This window comes from Martes martes (genome assembly GCF_963455335.1).
Source record: "Martes martes genome assembly, chromosome: 16".
NCBI classification, from domain to species: domain Eukaryota; kingdom Metazoa; phylum Chordata; class Mammalia; order Carnivora; family Mustelidae; genus Martes; species Martes martes.
Genome location: NC_137904.1, coordinates 52,427,089 through 52,443,668, shown reverse-complemented (window position 1 = coordinate 52,443,668; position 16,580 = coordinate 52,427,089). Strand labels below are relative to the sequence as shown.

General features: G+C 49.9%; 1 protein-coding gene across 1 annotated transcript in view; it reads left to right on the top strand.

Annotated features, from left to right (window-relative positions):
* PRKCA (protein kinase C alpha) overlaps window positions 1-16,580 on the top strand; it is a gene marked incomplete at its 5' end in the record, with an annotated part of 384,835 nt that overhangs the window by 294,731 nt on the left and 73,524 nt on the right. Inside the window, 3 exons of the mRNA XM_080825828.1 lie at window positions 6,032-6,188; window positions 7,267-7,401; window positions 7,657-7,753. Coding sequence (XP_080681954.1) covers window positions 6,032-6,188; window positions 7,267-7,401; window positions 7,657-7,753 — 389 coding nt within the window. The remainder of the gene's footprint in view (window positions 1-6,031; window positions 6,189-7,266; window positions 7,402-7,656; window positions 7,754-16,580) is intronic.

The following is a 16,580-nucleotide window of genomic DNA, read 5'->3' as shown; positions in this document are numbered from 1 at the left end:
TTTTATGTTAGGTGGCGAGCTCTGGGTGTTTATTATTATACTCCATAACTTATGCCACATACATCCCCTGGATCGGGAGACCCTCTGGGCCATTCTCTGAATGGATCAAGGATTGCACTGATTTTTTCTTTTCTTTTCTTTTTTTTTTTTTTTAATCCCAAGCTATTTTGGAACAATTAGGAACTGACTGTTGAACTCCGGCCTAACCCTGAGGTCTGGAAATTCCAGTACTATACGAACTAGCCTTTTAACATACCAGATTTCTTTACCCAGAGGAAAGTACCCTGCCTCCCCACCCTGCCCGCCCCGGACCAGACAGGAGGCCTGGATGAGGATGATAAAGATAGCAAACACATATTAATATGATCATTAGTAATGGCGGCAAATGCTTCCGTAACACTCCGTTCGTTCCAGATCGCCTTCGAAAACCTTTACAAATACTGACTCACTTCATCGTCAGCACAGCCCTGCGAGACAGGCCCTCGTATCGTTGCCCTCTTACAGATGAACAGGCTGACGAGTGGGCCAACTTGTCTGAGGTCACACAGCTAAAACGTGGTAGAACAAGGATCCGAACCCAGCGGCCCACGCTGTCCGCCGCTGTGTTAGACTGGCCCCTTGAGAAGACGTCGGCCACCATCTGCAGCTTCTGTCCAAGCGGAGTGAGCCTGACTGTCACTGTGTGTCCTCAGACACACACCAGACCGTCACCGGACTGCCAGTCTTTGTGGGGATGGCTCGCCTCTCCCTGAGAAGGCATGGCGATCACTGCTACCCTTCCCCATCCAGCAGGCCTGAGGCAAAATCCCTGGTTCAGGCCTCAGTGTTGGCTGTGCCGTCCACCAGAAGGCATCTCTGCTGTGGACGCCCAGGCTGGATAAGGCCTGGGCTCCGGGTGAGCCGGCTCACACGCCTGGATGCTTCCTCAGACCCTCATGTCCCAGGCTTGCCTCACCCACTCTGTCAAGTGTCTCCGAGGCACTGGGGAGGTGTTCTTCAATCATCGTTGTCTCATTCGAATGGACTTTGTCCAGGAATCAAACCTTACATAACCGGGAAATTACATAACCTTGTAACCCAGGCTGGTTTCTCTTCATGCTGGGCTTGGCTGCCGATCCTTCCCGAAGTCGCACCTCAAGCCAAAAGATGGTCACCTATCTCCGTGTTCTGTGTCTCTAGTAAAGGTCTGGAATTCCAGAACAGACTTTGATTCTAAAACGGCCACCACCACGGCGCAGACATGTTTCTTGAGCGGGCCTGTCGTCCTCACGGAGGCTGCAGGGCTTCTGGGACTGTCCCCACTGTCCCCCCGCGTGCCTTCCGTGGGGCTCGGGGCCCGCGGGGCTTCGTGCCGGGCAGCGGAGTGGGCAGGGGCTGTGTGGTGCTCCCCCGCTGTCCCCGCTGTGTTTAGAGACCATCAGCCTCTCCGAACTCGAGCCGACATCATAGGGCTTTTCCCCAAAGGAGTCCCATCCTCAAGAGGTTACATAGCAGCCGAGGTTTCTCCTGTCTTTAGTCTGTGGTTCCGAACAGTGTGGCTCTCGCAGAAGATGGGAGAGAGTGAGCCGTGGGACCCGTGCCAGGTCTGTTCTCGGACCCGCGGTGCAATGGTCACCTTCCTCTGTGCCTCAGGCTCGGCCCAGGCTTCCCACAGGCAGGGCAGGAGCCGACAGGCGAGGACCCCACTCCCGCTCCAAGGCTTCCTGCGGGTCCTGAGCGGACGTGAGAAAGCGTTAAATGACGTGGGGAGAAAGACACCCTCTTCCCAGCCTTCCTTCATTGGTTGTAAGGTGGGGAGAGGGACTCCATGGGGGGCCGGCATGTCCTTGACACTCGGCCTGCTTTCGTCTCCCCTTTGTGGTGCTGCAGAGTTGGCCTCAGGCAAGTGTGTCCTCTGGAAGGAAGGACCTTGTTAGATGCTCATCGTCTCTATTTTTATGGTTCCTTTCTCTTTAGAGCAGACAATCTTGGTTTTCCATTTATCAGAGGGACACGTTCCCTTTTTAAACATTGAGTGTCAGGGGTGCCTGGGTGGCTCAGTCAGTTGAGCGTCTGACTCTAGATTTCGGCTCCGGTCATGATCTCAGGGTGGTGGGACGGAGTCCCACATTGGGCTGACTCTGGGTGCAGGGTCTGCTTGGGACTCTCTCCCTCTGCCCTTTCTGTCTCTCTCTCAAATAAATTTTTAAGAACCCACATAAATGTTGAGTGTTAAAAAGTGAGTGAATTTCGGGGGGTTGGGGGGAGGTGTGAATAATGTTCTGAGTCCTCAAGAGATGCCAGGGAGGCAGGGGGAAGGACCACACTTCGAGAACACGGCCAGGTGCACGGGATGGCACGGGTCCTGTACTGCTCACCTGAGAGGCTTCGAAGATGCTCGTGCCTGGGCCTCCACCTGGACCGATGACATCAGACCCCGTGGGGGTACGGACTTCCATCCTTGACCACTGCTCACACGCAGCAGAGCTAGAGAACAGCTTCCCCGGTGGACCCAGTGGCCATCAGCACCGCCCCGCCCGCCAACCCTCCGTCCGATCGCGTTCTCTCCCCTCTCCTGCCTCTCACCCTTCCCATCTACCACCCCACGTGTCTGGCTCTTCTTTTCTCTGCCCGAGCTTCCCCGCATTCCCCCTGTTAGCGACGCCCTCCAGGACTTCGGCTCAGGTTAATGACCCCACCGGCCCCACGCAGCTACAACCATGTCAGAAAATTTCCATGTCGTGCTGGTCTTCACGGCATTCACTTGCCGACTTGTAGGCTGTCAGTCCAGTTTCTGAGCATCTCAGCCTGCACGGTGGTGCTCTGTGCCAGCAGCTTGTAGCAACGACAGTGAGAATAACCATGACTGGGCTCTCAGTGTGTGCTACCTCTGTCATCTCACTTTACACGAATGAGCTTACACAGTCCTCCCAAGGAGGTACCATTTCGCAGATGCAGAAACCGAGGCACCGGGCCATTACAGTTCTTGCACCAGGGTTTTGGCACCGCGGAGTGACAGAGCTGGAATTCAGGTGCAGGCAGCCTGGCCCCAGAGCCCACAACCTGAGCTGATGGGGGCCCCCAAGTCCGCTGCGCCCTGGCATGTGATGAGTCCATCACTCATCGGGCAGGCTGTTCTCGGCTGCAGTGGGAAATTGAAATTTGGACCCACTGTCTACTTCAACGACATTTGGGATTGATAACTTCTTATTTTCCACTTCAATCATTATCGCTCCGTAGGAAGCCCATGGCTTTAAATCCCATCAAGACTGTAACTCATCACCATTCAGAAGAGATCAGCCTTAAATGATGTTGTGTGTGCTGGCTGTCAGGACCAGAAATTGAAGATGAAAAAGCCAGCACCCATAATCATGCTGTAACTGGCAACACTCTTGGCGGCCCTTTCTGCTTCCGCATTAGTTTATCTGGGCTGTAGCCTCCGTGGTAGACATTCCAGGCTTTTGCTGCCTTTGACAAAGGATCTGATTCTCATTCCAGGGCTTAATTGGAAAGAGACCTTTGGCCCCTTCCCATTCCTCGTGGGAGCCCTCTATTTTTATGCTCAAACTTTTCATCTTTTGAGGTACTTGGGTTGCTGTTTTAGGAGACTGGATCTTCTGCATTGTACTGGAAAACCTTCTGTGCTTGAGGGAATTCTCAGGCAGCCAGGTCCCCGGGAGACCTCCTACTTCCTCTGAAGATTTTGACATTGTGGGCAGTGGGGGACTCTGCAGAGTAAGCACTCATGTCGTGGCATCCTTTTCCCCCTCCATTTTCCAGTCCACTCACTGTCTAAAGCACGTTCTGCACAATTATTTCACTTGCTTCCCATAGCGATCCTGTATCACTGGGAATGAGCCCCTCTTCCCTTTTCTAAGGGAAGAAACAGAGGCTCTGGAACTTACGTTTCCCATTGCTTGGGAGTACGTGAAGCGGGCAGAATTTGAAAGCAGGTGTGCTGACCTGCAAAGCCCATGCGTGCTTGCTTGTGTTCTACCCTCTTCCAGTTGGATGAGGTTAGATATTATGGGGGCAAAAGTCCTTGGAAAGCGTGACTATGAGGAGCAGAGCCGTGGCTTCTCCATGGCTAGTTGATGTAAGCCAGCCCAGCCCCACTCAGACCATTTGCATATGGTCCTATCTGTCACCTGCCTGCGCTAAGGCTTCCAGACAAGGAGGGTGTAAGGCCATTTGCCAGCAGGTATGGACACTCCGTGTGTCCCCAGGATATAACGGGTAATGCTGGTCTGTGACTTCTCTTAGGGCAACGTCCAGGGACCCAGTAATTTCACATCCTTCCATCCCCTCCTCTGTCTCTGCCCACTGCCAACCCCAGCACCTTCTAAGGACATCATTTCACAATCACCCTAAACTGATGATCTGTACTGCGAGGCTTGAGGAGTGTGTCCCCAACTCCCCCATGCATCAGAGTCAGGCTTGGTAACACAGACCACGGCAGCTGCCCTTAGAGTTCGGATTCAGTCAGTGTGGTGACGATGCTGCTGGTCCGGGGGCTATACGGGGAGAACGGTTAGATGTGTACTCATGGCGTCTGGCTAATTAGGGACCCGGATGATGGGAAGCATCAGCCATGTTGGGGAAGATGCCATCGGAAGATGGTGAGGAAGACATTTGGGGTAGGCAGGCTCAGGTTTTTGTCCCTTCTCATCCTGGTGATAGAGAATGACCTATCTCATTTCTGTGCAGTGGCATCACCCGCTCCCAGGGAGGCAACAAGCCCCTGTTGGCTGCATCTCTGAGCACGCCTCCCTCTGCGGTTGAAGCAGGTTGAATCCTCCTCATTTTGGATTCCCGTCTGAGTGCGTCTCGATCTAGGGTGTGCATTGGAATCATCTGGGGGTCTGGTTAAAGTGAGAATTCTGAGTTTGTAATTTTGGGGTGGGGCCTGTGATTCCCCACATTGATGAGTGCAGAGCTGATGTCCCGGGTGCCGCTGGTCTGGGGACACGTGTGCACGTTATAGAACGGGGCCTAGCACAGCGGTGGGATATATTCTGTGTTACAGCTGTACCTGCTGATGGCTCTTGCTCCTGCAGCACATGGGGTCACCTGGGGAGCTTTTAAGGACGTGGGCCACGCCCCTCAGAGGTTCTCATTCAGTTGTGGGCCCTGCACATTTTTTTTTTAGATTTATTGATTCATTTGAGAGAGGGAGAGCAGGGGGAGGGGCAGAGGGAGAGAGAGTCACAAGCAGGCTCCCCACTGAGAGCAAATCCCCATGCGGAGTTCCATCTCATGACCTTGAGTTCACAACCTGAGGCAAAACCAAGAGCCGGACACTTAACAGACTGCACCACCCAGGTGCCCCATGAGCTCTAGGATTTTTTTTTTTTTAAGATTTTATTTATTTATTCATCTGAGAGAGAGCATGCACACAAGCAGAGGGAGGGGGAAGCAGGCTCCCCACTGAGGTAGGAGCCCAATGTGGGACTCAATCCCACGACCCTGGGACCATGACCTGAGCCAAAAGTGGACACTTAACCAACTGAGCCACCCAGGTGCCCCAGCACTGGGATTTTTAAACCCCCTCCCGAGAGACTCCAGTGTACAGCAAGACTGGAAGTCACTGGCCCTTGCAAAGAAAAGAGACGGATCCTTTCAGAAGCCCCCGGTGATGCAGTGCCTCGGACTAGGGTGGCTGGTTGGGGGGAGGGTGGGGGAGGGTGGGGGGTGCACGGCCGGTTCTGGAGAAGGGCTGCAAGCAGCACCCGGGGTTCCTGTTTCCAGATTCTGTTGTGGCAGCTTTGGGGAGGGACCCAGGCTTTGGCATTTCTAATCTGAGGTGTCCAGGCCGACGCTGTGTCTCAAGACTTGACCATAGGGGCCGCGTGGTGCCCATTTTCTGGGCAGCAATGACAGCAGGCAGCTTTTCTCATATCGAAGATCAGAGGCTTTGGGTCCTCACCTCCTCTCCCTTTAAACACCATCTTGACGTCTCTGTCATCCAGCGTGGTCTTGACACGGGACACTGGGCAACCCAGGTCAGTTCTCTTTTTATAACATTTGATCTTCTTTCCTTTTCTCTTCACAGTACGCGATGCAAAAAATCTAATTCCTATGGATCCAAATGGGCTTTCAGATCCTTATGTGAAGCTGAAACTTATTCCTGATCCCAAGAATGAAAGCAAACAGAAAACCAAAACTATCCGCTCCACATTAAACCCCCAATGGAATGAGTCTTTTACGTTGTAAGTTTTGTCTTCTCTTCCCGGTCGAATTCCCTCCCCACACATCACAAACCTGCCCACCTCCCTGTGAGAGATAATGAGACAGGCCTGTTATAAATGTCTTCAAACATCACTTCATTCCTCAGACTTTCTCAGACAACTACTAAGATGTTGCTGTTGTCACCTGTTTCGGTGGACGGTAACCAAGTACCCAGTGCAGGCCCCAAATTATTATCAATACCTACTGTGTACAAAAAATTGCATTTATGTTGAAGATGATGTCAAAATGCATAAAGCACGTCCCACTTCTTGATGGACTTGAGTTCTTTTGAGCGTTCTAGGAGAAGGAAGGTAAAAATGTGAATAATAATTTGTAAAACAAGGAATACAGGAGTCACATGCTGTTGCCCCCGAAATGGGAAGATCATCCTCACCTTTAAACAGGGAGGACTTCCTGGAGGAGGTGACATTTAAAATGAGGTTTAAAATGCCAGGATAGAAGAGACAGCAGGAAGGAGGCCATGAGAGGGGAGGGAGTGGCAGATAACCACCGGGGGTAAGAAGGCACTACCTGTGGCTGAGCACAAGCCAGTGGTCCTCCTTGCAGACGAGAACACCGGAAGTGGTTTCTCTGTGGATGACCAGAAACATAGTTCTTTTGTAGAGAACAGACATTGGCAAGTTTAGAAGAGGGCCGGTTAGTAAATACTTTAGGCATTCTGGGTCATACAGTCTGTGTTGCAGCCACACAACTCTGCCATTCTGGAATCAAAGCAGTCATAGACCGTATGTAAACAAGATCCCATGGCTGTGTTCCCGTGAAACTTTATTTACAAAAACAAGCGGCAGGCCAGATTTGGCCTGTGGGTGTTGGTTTGCCAACCATTAGTCTAGAGCTTTGGCTCCTGGGGGCTGGTACTCTGTTGGCAGTGGGGAGCCCCAGGAAGTGAATTGAATATACTATTGGTTTTTTTAATCTCGGACTGCTATCATGACCTTGGGGTTTGGCTCCCAGGAAAACCATGGTGTACATAACCATGTGTGTATATGTGTCTGTGTGTCTGTGTGTGTGCGCCCGCACGCTCTCTCTCTTTTGTAGCAAATTAAAACCTTCGGATAAAGACCGACGACTGTCCGTAGAAATCTGGGACTGGGATCGAACAACAAGGAATGATTTCATGGGCTCCCTTTCCTTTGGAGTCTCGGAGCTGATGAAGATGCCGGCTAGCGGATGGTAAGGCTGCCCGAGGTTGAATATGTATGTGTCAACCAAAGGTTAATAGTCTCGAAAACATTAGAGCCCTTGGTAGTTCAGCAGACAAACCGGCTTCCATCCCAAATGACCATTGACTGTGAGGTTATCTGGCTACCGTGTCCCCACCGGACCCATCTCAGAAATAGCCCGCCCAGAGGTTGAAGGAGTGAGTTGCTGTATCTGTGGTACAATCCCAGCATTCCTAATTCTCCTCCCGCTCCGTGTCCCCCAAAGGTACAAGCTGCTTAACCAAGAGGAAGGTGAGTACTACAATGTGCCCATTCCAGAAGGGGACGAAGAAGGCAACGTGGAGCTCAGGCAGAAGTTCGAGGTGAGAACGTCAGCGAGATTGCTGGCACCGCCTTTCCTTTGGGAAGCTTGGCCTCAGGCTGGGCCCGAGTCTTGTGGTCACACGTGCCGGAGGACAGAATTTAAGTGTTCACTTTCCTCTTTATTTAAAAACAGAAGTGCTGCACAATCCCCTCCCTTTGCAAGCTGCGTTAACATGCTAGGCCTATTATCGTGGTGCGAACGGGGACTAGAGCCATCCCAGAAATAAGCCTGGTGGGTTTCTGCATCAGAAACTGGCTGGCACGTCAGCGGGGAGACAGGCCAGGTTCCAAGTGCAGTATTCTCATTAGAAAGAAGAGCTGCACTTCTCCAAATGGCAGGGGGACATTTTGGCATTAACTCGGGAGGTGGTTTGGGTGTAATTAAGCTCTCGGGCCAGCATCTTCATTTCTGCTCCAGATCTGTAGAAAAGGCCAGCTCTCTGTCTCCTTCCCATGGAGTGTCGGTGTTTGCCTTCCGTCCCAGTTTCCTCTGTCTTCTTTCTCCCTCAGCCTCTGCCCTCCCTACCTCCCTCGTTGTCTTCACTCTATCCACGCTTGTCTCTGCTCACCAGACTCTTTTCTCCAAGCCCTTGCCTTATGATCCAGGTCACCGTTTTTCATTTTTTTCTGTTTCTCTCATCGCCTGCATTTTGGCTGCTCGAGGGATTGATACGGTAGCCATCACAGTCTGTGTAACCGGTTAGTCTTTTTGGAATCTTTCTCTTCCTTGGGCGAATTAGGATCCCCAGAAATTCCCGTCCCCTAAAGAAACAGGTGCACACACACACACACACACGTGCACACACACGTACGTGTACAGAGATACTGAACTGTGGCTGAAATGTCGACACTAATGAGGTTCCGGTGGTTTTGTTTCTCCTCTCTCTGTTGTTTCCCTCTCCGAAATGAAGGTTTGTCCCAAAGAAACATATAGATCATATCAAGGTGGAATGAATTCTTCAGGTTGTAAAACATAAAAACGTTCAAAGTGCCTTTTGGTAGGCTGATGCTTGGTGGAAGTGGATGTTGATGGCAAACGCTTAAGGTCAGGGCTGTGAGCCTGGGTGCCCTGGGGAGCGTAAATGAGCCACAGATCGTGTAAATAAATGGCAGCGAGCAGCAGGCCGCAGGACTGGTGACAGTGTGGGGACCAGGGGCCGCCACTGCTCCTTGGTACCAGTTGGTTATAGCCGTGCCCAGAGGAGGGTCCTGTGCCGCCAGATCTCCTGGTTCTTCAAGAGAAGCCAAAAGCCAATTTTTTTTTTTTAATCTGACATCTTCCGACTCCCTTTAATATTGGCAGCTAAGTAAAACTCAGAGCTTGGTATAGGACAAACACTCCATTGCTGTAGACACAGGTAAATTTCAGCCAGTAGAAATCAGCTGGCGATCTCTGTTCCTAAAAAAAATATAGGAGAAAAAAACAAGAGAAAAAATGCATTTATGTATAAAGTGAAGTTCTTTCCAAAGGGGCCTGGTAGGATTTAGGGCATTCAAGGGCAAAGATGTGTTAAGGTCTGGGGTTGCTTCCAGTGTCAACATCCGGCAAGGCTATTTCTCTCCTTATTTTTTCCTTCACTTCCTCCCTTGTCTATGCCCACCTCCCCCTTAAAGCTCAGGACAGAAGCCCCACCCCTGGTGTCACGCCACTTCTGTGAAGGATGACCCTTTCCAGAGCGTTTTGGGACCCCAAGTTCCAGCACTACTCCCATGTCCCGGGTGGGAGAGATTGCCTAGAAGCTAAACAGAGTCTCGATGAATTTCCTGCCGTAGTTGTAGGTCATTAGCAAAAACTAGCGGGTCAGGAACTGCTGGTATAGAACCCAGTTGAGGGAGGGTCTGCACTGGGGCATCACAATGGAGGCCACTCCTGGAAATGTCCGAGACTTTGCTTTGCTGATGGAGAAATATTGACCCACTTTTTGTGCCTCATTTCCATGGCTTCCTGCTGAGTAACCTTCCTGGTTTTCTGGGCAGTGAGTCTAGCTTTTGTAAAGGTCAGAGCTCCAAATTCAAGAAAAGGGGCGGGGGGTGGGGGAGAAGGGGCGGTGCGTAGGGGGCTAGGTCAGAGGGCTTGAGGCCAGAATTGCATTTCTCTCTAGAGGCTCGTTAGAGGCCCCGTGTGTGGTGCTCCCTCCTGGCCATGTACTTTGGATGGAGTTCTACCAGCCCAAGGGCAAGTGCAGCAAGAGCCATGAGCCTCTGCTGTCCGGCTTCCAGTTTTTGTGCTCAGAGCACCTGCCTGAACTACATCCCAGCTTTTGCTTTAAACCTTGTGCAGATCCTTCGATTTTACTGGAATTGCAGTGGTTCATTTCCTTAGCGTTGCAGGAGACCAGGCTGAAAGCCGGTTGATGGTGGGGTCAAGGAGATGCTGAGAATTTTCCCACAGCTGTCGTGTTGTATTTGAAAGGGAACATTCAGATCTAATTTCAGGCAGGACTTAACCATGGAGCAGTGTTCTGTGGAGGTCTGTAAACGTGAAACTTATCGTTTTTTCCCCAGCGTCCAAGTGTCGGGAAGTAGCGTGCCTGGGCACAAAGGCTGTGTCCACATTTGAGCAGTTCTGGGTCGTAGCCAGCCTTCCCAAACTGGGTGCCGCCTGGCACCAGGGTGCAATTTGGAGACGTTTCTCCAGCACGCACCCCATTTCCTCCCTCTCCGTCCCCGGCCATGGTATGACTGCTTCCCAGTGTCTGCAGACTCGCCTCTCTGTCCACATCTCTCCATATACTTGCCATCCTGACTTCCCTTCCATCATCCAAGTCCTTTTCTCCCTACCCGCTTTTCCAGAAGGACTTTCCCGCCCTCTGATAACAGTATGATTCAGCTGAAATTTTTAATTTAAAGTTCCGTGATGACTCATGTCTGGATGAAATACATCATGATGACTAGTCCTTTTAGGAATGGGCATTACTCAGGGTGTTGTATGCCAGCTAGAGTCTACAGGATTATTCTCTCTGTGTCCAGCCCTGGTTTCTAGAAAGAGTTAATAGCTAGGTTGAATCTTCTTCCAGAAATCGAAAGTCACTCAATCCGACGGAAGAAAAATCCAAATGAGCATTTACAGCTATGCCTCTGTGTTAGCATTTGTCTTAATAACATGGGGGAAAATTTTTCAAATTTATCATTTGATTCTAGAGCCTGGCAAACAGAATGATCAGTGAGTAAAGCTCTTAGGAGGCAAAGAAATCCCAAGATGATTGGAAATGACCTGACTCCCTAATGCATCATCCCCCTTGAGCAGTTTATCTGCCTTAAAGACAAAACAAATCAGAACCTTGAGCGCAGTGTTCGTGGACAGTGTGTCCGGTCCCCATTCATCTTCAGATAAAGCACACATAGTTCCTGATTCACAAACATAGCTTATGTATTTGTTCATTTGTCCAATACTAAGGCTCCGGCAATGAGTAGAGCAAATAGCTTCCTCCTGTCCATGGAGCTCCTCTCTGTACCTTTGGACTCTGCTTCAGATTTTTTTGGGAACGATGCAGGACGCTTTTTGCGAAATAAGCTTATTATAAACCCCTGTGCTGGTCAGTGATTTCCCCAGGACGTCCCCTCATAATTGAGAAGATTCTGGATTCCTATTCCTTCCTCCCGCTTCTGGGCCCCCGTCCCCTGCGATGAGGCTCATGGCCAGTGCTGGAGAGACACGTGGCCCAGAGAATGGTTGGTTAGCCCTTGCCCAGCACACTTCCGGTAAAGCGTCGCATAATAAATAGTTTAGGCTTTGCAGGCCTCTAGGTTCCTGTCACAACCACTCAGCTATACCTTTGTGCCACCAAAGCAGCCACAGACAAGGTGTAAGCAAAGGGACACAGTTGTGTGCTAATAAAACATTATAATAAAAACAGGTGACAGACCAGATTTGGCCTGGGAGCCATGGTTTAGCCCCTGGTTCAGCCCACGGACTGTATGCAGCATCGGATCCTGACTCTGCCTCGTATCAACCACGTGGCTCCCGGGGGCCTATCCTTCATTGTAAATAGGAATAATAATAGTTTTTACTTAATAGTATTGTGGGTTTGTTTTTTTTTAAGACTTTATTTATTTATTTGACAGAGAGAGAGATCACAAGCAGGCAGAGAGGCAGGAAGGGAAGCAGGCTCCCTGCTGAGCAGAGAGCCGGATGCGGAGCTCTATCCCAGGACCCTGAGACCATGACCTGAGCCGAAGGCAGAGGCTTAACCCACTGAGCCACCCAGATGCCCCTTAATGGTGTTGTTTTAAAGAGGAAATTAGGTTGTCGTTAGAAATTTCCTAAAAGCAGACTTTTATACAAGTGTTTTATCATCATCCTCAATATGGTCCATTGCAGAAACTGGGTTATAGAGAGCACTTTTTTTTTTTTTTAAACTTCTGGAGCTTTCTGGGAAAAAAAATTTTTTTTAATGTTGAAATCGTGTTCTCAATGGAGGACTGGTTCTGAGTCTTGTGGTCCAGCCACACCATGAAATAGAAGGGTATTGATGAATCCCGATCACCATTTATAACATCATTTTATGGGGAACTAGATCTTCACGTACATTTAGATGGGTTTCTGGAACACAGCGTGTAGGTGGATTGGGAACTTGGTGTAACTGGCAGTGGGTCGGGCCGTCTCTGGGTGAAGCAAGGTTTCAGGAGGACAAAGGAGTCTCAGCCTGAGGAGACCGTCCGCACTGACGTTTCTCAGCACAGTCATTTGGCAGAAGGTCCTGAGCAAAGACTTGAGAGTGAGCCCGTCCATGAACCACACCGAGAACGAACCCACGTAGGATCTCAGTGTAGCAGCAGCTTCCGGTACGTCCCATTCACCCCAGGAATGGTGCCGTTGGTTTGCCGGCAATGGCGCTCCCAGGAAACTCCAGCATTTCTGTCGGTGTCTTGACGCCCTTTGGATCTTTCACCAAATCTGGGATTTGAATCCTTCGCCTCTTGAGCTCTGCCCAGGGAGTTATGCCTGGCATTCAACTGGCCAGTTAGAAGAAAAGCATCTTCTGAGCACATCTTTTCCTCATTGACAACCATTCCAGGAGATCTTCTGGTCATTTGTCTGTCTCCATGGTTATTCGTGAGCTTGAGCGTCTCTGTGTTGTGATTCATTGGTCTGGTTGATTCTTCCCCTGAGCCACTTGGGCCACGTCTACCCCCAGAGCTGGGAATGTTCTAGAATCAAGAACAAGGGAGGGGCGCCTGGGTGGCTCAGTCGGTGAAGCGTCTGCCTTCAGCTCAGGTCAGGATCCCGGGGTCCTGGTGTTATAGGGTCCCAGGGTTCTTGTCTCACAGAGTTGAAGGATGAATCTTGCAGACACAAAAGGGAAAGTGAAGTGAAAGTTTATTCAGTGAAGGTGAGAGCAGAAAGGACAGAAGCGGCTCCCTGGAGTGAGAGGGGTCCCAAATGGGTTGCCCCGGAGGGCTTCTAGGGGCTGTCTCTTATGGAGCACTCCCTGGGAAACTTGTGGCCTTGAAATTCATGTGCTGTCTTGGTTTGAGCACAGACTACTGATAACACCCTTAATGACTTACTTCTTTGAGGTCTGGTCATTTTCCATGATACACTGTAGCCACCGAGGAAAATTAGTCCCCAGCATTCAGAACCACGTGGTTTGTGTCCTTATCTCTTGTTCACTCTAGCTTAGGGCTTCTGCCTCCGGGGGACTGGTCCCAGAGCCCAGCCGGGGGGCCCCCATCTCTCCCTGTCTATACCTTAACCCTTTCCTTCCTCACTGGGATCAAGCCCCACATCGGGCTCCCTGCTCAGCGGGGAGTCTGCTTCTCCCTCTGCTTTGTGCTCACCTGCTCTCTCTGTCACATAAATAAAATTCTTTTTAAAATAAATAAGAACAAGAGAGAAGGTTCAGGGGAGAAGAAAAGGAGAGGCCCGTTGTGAGACCACTATCCGGCCCTTCCTTCGGAGCCAGCCACTTCCTGCCGGGGTCACACTCCCCCCAACCCCCCACCCCTTCACACACGCCCTCACTCCCCTCCCCTTCCTCTCAGAGGCAGTGCCTTTCTCCTAAGGCTTGGCCCCTCTCCCTTGGAGCGATTTCTTTCTAACCAAGACCTTCGTCCCCAGTCCTCCCCACGGAGAAATGGAGCAGTAGGGCTGATGACCCGAGCCCCGGACCAGGCTCCTCGGGCCCACCGCGCCCAAGCACAGCCTCAGGAGTCCAGGAAAACCACCACCCGCCTCTTCACATGTCACATTTCAGTATTTAAAACAGTCAAACCCTAATTCTCTCCTTGTGCTCCCATATCACAGACACTGTCTCTGATTTGTATTGTGATGACTTTTAGCTACAGATGGAGTTTAAATGAACTCCTCCCTACCACTGGGGTTGCTGGTCTCCCCCACGTGTTGTTTGCCGTTACTGGAGATGCTGCTGTAAAAAAAAAAAAAAAAGCCAAGCAGCTTTTCTTAAAGGAGGCCACGCCGTTGTCTTCTGCCCGAGGGTCAAGGCTTTTCCTCGTCTTCGTCGTTTGTTTTAGAGAATTAAAGTAGAGCGGAGTGAGAAGTTAAAAGCACCTGAGTCTTTTCCCGTCCTTGCCTTCCACGGCTGCTCTACTCCTGGGTACATGAACATCTAATATAAAAAAAAAAAAAAGTTAAAATGCAAAACAGACACATTTATAGCAGAATTAAGATCGCTAAGAGGCAGTGCGCTTTGGGCTTTGTCTGCATGGAATATTTCTGTTGTCAGAAAATCATGGAAAGCAATGTCCCATTAGAGAGCTGGCAGGTGACACATCCTAGGCAGCTCTCCGGAGTGTCAGGATGCAAGAGAACAAGATGAACGCTTTTCAGTGGCAGTGTTGCTTGAGAAGTGTATGAGCTCTCTACAGAGAAGTCCTTGCAGAGGTCTCTAAAGAGAGAAGCTTATGATCGAGTGTGAAGGGTGGCAGCTGCTCTTGGGGCAAGGGCTTGACAGCCACCTCCCACCCCACCCCTTCCCAGGAGGGGGCCGTGTGCTGCTGACGGACACAAAGAGGAGGAGAGCAGGGAGCGCAGCGAGGGACCGCTAAGCTCCAGGCGGTTTCTTGCTGAGCACTCTGACCCCCGCATTTGAGGGGTGGTTCTGCATCCTGGCACGAACCCCAGCCTGGGGGCCCTGCCGCTGGGGCTCAGACCCTGGCTTGTCCACATCCCAGGTGCATGAACTTGGGCACATTACTCCATGTTCCAGCATGGTAGTTTAGAAAAAGGACACAAGTGGAAATAGTCGTGGTTTCACATCCTGACTATCCCACTTACTAGCAGTAACCTTGCATAAGATGCTTAAATTCTCTGATCTTTCATTGGCCTTTCTTTGTGAATTGGGGATAATGGTAGTGTCTACTGCAGAGCAGTGCTGTGGGGATTAAAGGAGCTCATTTGTGTAAGTTGCCTAGGCTAGCACCTGGCATATAGTAAGTGCTCAATAAAGCGTAGCCAGGACTCTTGGGGTTTGGGATTTTGGGGGGGGGGGTTGGGTTTGGGGGTTTTGGTTTTTTTATTTGTTTGTTGCTTTCATCGTAGCTGATTATATCTTATGGACTTACTCAGATTAGGTTTAGACTGACATTTATGAAAACTTAGAAACTCTGACCCTACACCTGTATGTGCAAGGAGGTGCTACAGAGAGGCACGAGCATGTGAGAATGCTGCTTGGAGAAGTTCGGTCAGGAAATCATTCCTGAGAACAGACCAATAGATTGATTGTCCCAACACTCACCACGTTCTAGAGCCTAAAGTTAAAACTCTAGTTCTCTCTCAATACGTTCAGCGGCAGGCTGCCCCACCCAGCTCTGCTTCAGCTCAGTTTCCTATACAGGCAACATTTCAGGGTGGTTTGAACTTGAATGTTTACCCAATTGGCAGCTTTGCTGGTGCTACACTCAGCCCATCCCCTACCCGTGGGTCATCTGTGCTCAGCCCCAGGACCTCAAGTTGATGCCCTCACGATAATTCTCATTCTCCCCAGTTACAGACCATCATCATCCTCTCCATCTGACTTCATGCCCAGCCTTTATCTTCAGATGGTCGAGGAACACCAGAAATTGTTTGACCCGTTGGATAGGGTCAGCCCATAGGAGCCAAGCCCGTTCATCTTTAGTGGTTTGAATGTATCATCAGCTACATAATCACATAATCCCAAATTCCAGGGTGAATAGCTGTTTTTTCCCTTACCTTGAAAATTCTCTAGGGTGGTACTGTTTAATTCAGTAGCCATCAGGCATAGGAGTCCATCAAGCACTTAAAAATGTGGCCAGTCTGAATTGAGATGCTCTCTGAGTACGAATTACACACAGGATTTCAAAGACTCAGCAAAAATTTTAAAAAGTGTGAAATACCTTATTAATAATCATCTGTATATGGATTCTATATTGAAATAATATTTTGGATATATTGAGTTAACACTACATTTAACAAATCTGTTGTTATATACTTTTATATGTCGTATTAAATATTATGAAATCAGTTTCACCTGTCAGTTATATTTTTAATGAGGTTTGTAGGAAATTTAAATTTATGTATGGAACACACATGGTATTTCTATCAGACCGGGCTAATCTAGAACATTTCCTCCCAAGAACAATAGTTTGTCATGGGGTGGTGACAGAAATGCAAAACCAGTGACTTTCTAATGTATTTTTCCTGGGCTTTTAAGTCATCTGTATCCAAGAGAACTGGATTTCAGGAAGTTGCTTCTCTTAGGATTCTGGGCATGTTGCTGGACCCAGATAAGTGTTTGGGGCGGGGGGGGCGGGGGAGTATGTGTGGGTGTGTGTATTTTTGACATGACCAAGTAACTATTCGAAGGATGTAACGAAGCTGGGACAATATTTGAATTACTTAATAAT